The sequence below is a fragment of the Austrofundulus limnaeus genome, unplaced genomic scaffold, assembly GCF_001266775.1.
Source record: "Austrofundulus limnaeus strain Quisiro unplaced genomic scaffold, Austrofundulus_limnaeus-1.0 Scaffold39, whole genome shotgun sequence".
NCBI classification, from domain to species: Eukaryota; Metazoa; Chordata; class Actinopteri; order Cyprinodontiformes; family Rivulidae; genus Austrofundulus; species Austrofundulus limnaeus.
The window spans coordinates 2,246,567-2,253,107 of record NW_013952441.1 but is presented as its reverse complement, the minus strand read 5'-3'; the positions used below and the strand labels follow the sequence as shown (position 1 = coordinate 2,253,107).

At 37.0% G+C, this 6,541-nt stretch overlaps 1 protein-coding gene across 1 annotated transcript in view; it reads left to right on the top strand.

Moving 5' to 3' along the window:
• Positions 1–6,541, top strand: part of LOC106516633 (melanopsin-A) — a gene marked incomplete in the record, with an annotated part of 29,871 nt that overhangs the window by 7,388 nt on the left and 15,942 nt on the right. The window contains 4 exon segments of the mRNA XM_014007082.1: positions 1,993–2,196; positions 2,701–2,872; positions 3,656–3,817; positions 5,110–5,217. Coding sequence (XP_013862536.1) covers positions 1,993–2,196; positions 2,701–2,872; positions 3,656–3,817; positions 5,110–5,217 — 646 coding nt within the window.

Genomic DNA, 6,541 nt, shown 5'->3' with positions numbered 1-6,541 from the left:
CAATTAATATGTTATAGGAAACAGAAAAGGGAACCTTTATCTGTGTTCTGAAATGATGTTAGTGTGGCGATCCTCTCTGGTTCTGCTGCAACGGTTCAATATTTTTGAAAGTGTCATGTGGACAGAAAATATTTTATAAACAAAGAAAAAAATATTTACTTAAAAAGTATTCAGAGTCGTGCTGATGTAGCCTTACCCGAGATATTTACCATAAACTACACAAAGTGCTGAAGTTTTCTGTCGGAACAAAATGTCCCGGCACTTTAAATTATTTTCCCTGAACATCTGTTGTTGCTTTGCAGCTTGTATGGATTAGGCTTCAGATGTCAAACGGACATACAGACGATGTGAACTTTCATTTCATGAGAATTATTTGGATGAGCGCTTCACAAAAGCATAAGTACATTTGAGATTTTCCTCTCGCGATGAGTTTCGACTGTTTTMTCTCGGACGGTTCACTGAGAGCCTGAGGACGCAGCAGCTGATGAAGTGATGACTGGATGTTTGTTTTGTCACTGAAGCTGAGTGTGAATGAACAACAGAACCAAACATCCTGAAAGCAAAACGATTCTCCTGACAGCGCTTCACTTTGTAACCTTTCTTRATACGGACAGACTCCAATCCATTCTGCCAAGTTTCATCTGTAACAAACTCAGAAAAACTCACTTTCAGGTTGAGCCTGAGGACTGAAATCAAAGGCAGCTGATTTTTGAAAAAGATTGATCTCTTATCCAAAAGTCTTTAGTTTGAACTGTCTGATTTYGGGATTTTAGGCTCATGTGGAGTCACAGATCAGATGTTCAAAGATGAGAAAAAGGCAGAACTACAGCTAACTTATTGGAAGAAAAAGAGGGTTATTAATTAAAGGTTTGAATAATGATGTCAGGATTTATTAATTGAACCTAAATTGTAAAAAAAAGAATAAAATTTAGAACAATTGTACTCAAAACCTAGAAAAACTACATCTCTTGTAAAAATGCATGTAGCTTGAATGTTGAGTGAAGTCTGAGTTGTCGAACCTAAAAGGATCAAAACAATAGCTTAATGCTTGGAAAGCAAAATGGCAGCTAAAAGTAGCAAAAGTCTTTTTTATATTTATTTATTTTTATTTATATTTTTGAAAGGGGACAGTGAGGTTTAATAAAATATATGACCATTCATAAGTTAAAATAAGCCGGAATTATCCAAAATACAAGAATACTGCAACACCTACACAATTAAAACAGATGAGAAACTGGACCAAACAATCGTGACACACTAAGAGAAAAAAATAAGCTTTACTGCGAAAAATAAAAATAATACAAATATACAATAAGAAACGTAGATATGATCATAATATTTTCATTAAGCACCCATGTTTTACGTGCTTAATGAAAGCCTTGTAGCTCATTGTTGTCTGATGAATTCCAAAGTTGCTCCTCCTCGGAGGGATAACAGTCTCCTCTAACACCGCCTGTCACACACTCACTGTTGTTTTGAGATGTCAAACAAGAAGTTCGACAGCCGGTTCGGATGTTATCAGTCCATTAAATAGAAATTTTTAGCGGTTATCAGTCCCATAGAATGGCTTCAAACTGTCCCGACAGTGCCCCCTAGTGGGTTACCAGTGCCWTATACATTGGAATGCAACAATCTGCTACTGCCGGAGTCCGGTCTGCTTTATCATAGCCCATGTCATTTTCTCTAACACTAACCTTAGTGGCTTTCATACTAACCAACTGAAAGTCTGAAGCCATTCTATGGGACTGATAATGGCTAACAACGTCCATTTAATGGATGATAACATCYGAAGCGGGTGAGTTTGAGTGCCAGGATCAAAAACCAGAACACGCTAATACTGACTGATATGAAAAAAGTCAAATAAATGCTCAAAACAAAGTCGACAAAATCTATCAAAGAAAGCATGAAACAGAGAACTGAAGGAGGAGAAAAGCATAAACTCCTATTTGATGACATTTATCTGTATTTACTGTACGTCTCTGTTGTCCCCAGGTTGTGAACTGTACGCCTTCTGTGGAGCTCTGTTTGGTATCTGCAGCATGATGACCCTGATGGTGATCGCCGTGGACCGGTATGTGGTCATCACCAGACCTCTGGCCTCTCTCGGGGCGATGTCTCACAGAAAAGCTCTCAGCTTCGTGGCTGCAGCCTGGCTCTACTCCATGGGTTGGAGCCTCCCACCCTTCTTTGGYTGGAGTGAGTTGAARAACCAAACCTCTTTACCAACATTTGGAGACATAAAATAACTGCATACTATAACTGTAAATGCAGCATGGAGTTTTTAAAAAGGGCTGAAGGTGGGTTAAAGTTATTATTTGGGTTTGTTATAAAATACTTGAATAGTTCAAAAGAAAAAAAAAACAACTCGATTTCTGTTCTGTTGAAGACACTTTACTTCCCATCRGAGAACTTTGTCCATTCAATTAAAAAAACTGAAGTGTGGAGCAAACATTTAAACTGTAACACTTTACTGACATTATTTGTTGACACGTGTGGTAAATTAATTCATCCAGTGAAGCAGAATGTATCCAAACGGTTCAGTTTTCTACATGGATCAAAAATAAGTGCTGCAGAATTTAGTGTTTATTTGGCGAAATGTGAGTAAAACGCTTCAAGAATTAAAAACAAGACACAAATCAGGGTTTTTCCGAGTTCTTACCATGCGACGGCGTTCAGTAACGAGTGTATGTTCTCCTGAAGGTGCGTACGTCCCAGAGGGTCTGATGACGTCCTGTTCCTGGGATTACATGACGTTCACCCCTTCAGTTCGCTCCTACACCATGCTGCTCTTCACCTTCGTTTTCTTCATCCCTCTCTCCATCATCATCTTCTGCTACTGCTGCATCTTCAGAGCCATCCAACTCACAACCCGGTTGGTACCTGAACACATGCGCACTGCTGTGTAAAGCAACGTTCACATTTATTTTTAAAGAAAATGTGAAAGTTGCTTTATACTTACTTAAATCAGGTGATTGGAAATTCTTGACGTAACTTGATTAAGTAAATCCAACAACCTGTTTTTTAGTGTACTTTTAACTTTTATTAGTTAGCGCTTTTATAACTTTTACTTAAATACTTTTTTAACAGTGAAATGAATTTTTACCAAAGTCAGTTTCTGTTACTTATTATAGTATATTGTATAGCCTACCTCTGATAAACACTGATATTCATACATGTCAAGTTGTATGGATTGACCGTAATTTACACAGATTTTCCATCATTTTGCAGGTATATGAACATATATAGAGCAATATCACAAATTTTTTTCACGTTTTACAGATTTTTTCAAAAACTCAGTTTCYAATTTATTTAACATATCAGACCCTGTAGGATGTAAAAAAAAAACAATTAATAAATTAACAACATTAAATATCCACTTCAAACCCACACTGCTGCTACAAATAAGTTCTTCCATTCCTTCCTTCTGATATTGCTGCAGCTGACAGTCCACCTGCACCCCCCGCATTTGATTAATATGGATTGTTTTTGTGAAAATTACATGTTTTTGAAGCTCATTATACAGGTAAACTTCTGAAGGGGTTGACATGTATATTACTTCACAAAGAAACAAATAAGGGTTTTAAAGAACTCAAAATGCAGATTTTTAGGTAAAAAATTGCAGATTGTATTGTAAACACGACTCTGTGCTTGGCAGAGCAATAACAAAAATCAACTGTAAGGAGACCAAAGGCTCTGCAAAGAAGTTCCATAAAATGAGGAGCGAGTGGAAGATGGCTAAAATCGCCTTCATCGTCATCCTGCTGTTCGTCATCTCCTGGGCTCCGTACTCCTGCGCAGCACTCACAGCGTTTGCAGGGTGAGGACAAACCTGCAGGACTGAAACGTTGGGAAATTTTGATGGATTTCTTTTTTTATTATTATTTATTCATTAAAACAAATGATAAAAATCTAGATACAATAAAAAACAAAACGATTATAAAATGAAATGAAAGGAAGCCGAGGGAGGAAAAAAAYATTATTTGCCTGATGATTGTATTGCTTCTAAAAATATTTTTTTCAGGTCAAAAATTGCCCACAGCTTTTGTGACAGGACTTCATATAGAAAAAGWAAAACATTATTTTCCAGAACAACAGCTCTGTGTGGAAACTGTAATGTGGTTTGAGGTTGTTTTGCTGTGCTTCCATTTGAAAAGCGACCGCTAAAAGAACATTTCAAGGCATTTGGAGAAAAAAAAGTGGGTCAAAACAGCCCACCCAGCACAAGTTCTTCTACTATGAAGTGACGAAGAATAAAGGACCTATAGAAATGTTGGAAGACAACCTGAAGCCAAACGTTCATGTGATCAAACTCAGCTTYCCAGAGTTCAACATGTTCTGGACAAACAAACATCTGGCTGGATGGTAAACATTCTGCTGTGGTGGGTTCCTACAGGGGCTCACAGCAAAACAAACAACAAAACCTTGTAGACTTTCACTCACTGCCTGATAAGATCAATTAGATTCCTAAATGCTTCCCAGAAGTCTAAAGAGTTTTTGCTAAACATTTATTCAAACAAACCATTTCAAAAGCTCAGAGAACTGATTTATTTCTCAACAATTTGTAGGTAAAATCAAAAACGATCATCTAATTTTTGAGCTTCATTTTGTATTTGATCTCATAAGATGCAAATATTTTCATTTTTTTATATACTTATAAAACTCAGACAAGCTCAACACAAAACCATAATGAAGCTTCTTGTTGCTCAGTCAAAAAAAGTTCCATTTAATTTGCCTAAAGAGTGAAAATGAAACATATTTTGTTTTTGAGGATAAACTGCAGTTTATGGTTGAGTAAACAYGTTACTGAACGTAAAAAATAAGTTTGCTGCTCGGATTGAATTATTTTCCTTCTTCAGTTGTCTGTACTTAAATGAGTGTTTGTTATTTTGAYTCATTTTTAATGAAAAAAAAACTTCCCAGTCTTGCTGGTTTTAATGATAAAAAGATTTAACAGTAATTTTGTTCAAATCCATCATAACTTCRCCCTGAAAGGGAACAAATCCAACATTGCTTTAATATTTATTCTCATTCAGTCTGATCCGACAGATCACATCCATTCCATTTGAATATTTCTACCTGTTGTCTCGTCTGTTTTTTTTTTCCTCACAGGTAYGCCGACTTGCTGACTCCATACATGAACTCTGTTCCTGCTGTGATMGCCAAAGCCTCAGCAATCCACAACCCCATCATTTACGCCATAACCCACCCCAAATACAGGTCGGACCACACTGTGGCCTTTAAGTTTTTTAAATGGCTTCGATTTTTGCTTTACTTTTAACTGAAACGGTTGTTCCGTTTGTGTTGTTCAGCTTGTGTTGTTCTTTAACGAACCCTTTATGTCAGCTTTGCTCTTTAGAAGAGTCTGCGTTGGTTAAGTTCCCACAGTCCTTCATTCTGAAGAGACTCTGCAGAGAAATACATCAAAAGCAGTTGTTTTCCTAAATGTAGGGGGAAATGATCATTTGAAATAAAGAATTTCTTAAATTGATTTCAGTGTCAGATAATTTGCACAAACTCAAATTTCAAATTTGTCAGAATAAAAAATGCCACCTAAAAATCAATACCTATGGTTAGACATGTGGTTAGTAGGTATTCCTTTTCTCAGCTGAGAGGTTTGTCAAAAATCAAACCTTTTCCTGTCTAGGCAACATTTAGAGTCGCGATCTATTGCTTTTATCACCTCACGTCTGGATTACTGTAACTCTCTTTTGATTGGAATTAGCCAGGCTTCTCTCTCACGTTTGCAGCTGGTGCAAAATGCTGCACTATTTTTAACTGGGCTAGGTAAACGAGAGCATATAACTGCAGTTTTGGCTTCTCTTCATTGGCTACCTGTTCRGTTTTGAATCCATTTTAAAGTTCTTTTGTTTGTTTTTAAGTCTCTTAATGGTCTTAGACTTTCTTATTTGTCTGAACTGCTTCAACCGTGTATACCATCACGTGTTCTTAGATCATCTGACCAGAACCTTCTAGTAATCCCAMATACCCTTTACAAATCCAGAGGAGACAGAGCCTTTGCAGCTCTGGCTCCTCAATTATGGAATGAGCTGCTGCTGAAGGTCAGGCAGGCCCCAACTCTTTCTGTTTTTAAAACTTGCTTAAAAAATAAAATTGTATGGTATGGTATTATGGTATGGTATTATGGTATGGTATGGTATGGTATGGTATGGTATGGTATGGTATGGTATGGTATGGTATGGTATGGTATGGTATGGTATTATGGTATGGTATTATGGTATGGTATGGTATGGTATGGTATGGTATCATGTAATAGTATGGTATGGTATTATGGCATGGTATGGTATTATGCTATGGTATGGTATTATGGCATGGTAGAGTATTATAGTATGGTATGGTAGTATGGTGTGGTATGGTATTATAGTATGGTATGGTAGTCTGGTGTGGTATGGTAGTATGGCATGGTATGGTATTATGGTATGGTATTATGGCATGGTATGGTAGTATGGTGTGGTATGGTAGTATGGCATGGTATGGTAGTATGGTATGGTATTATGGCATGGTATGGTAGTATGGTGTGGTA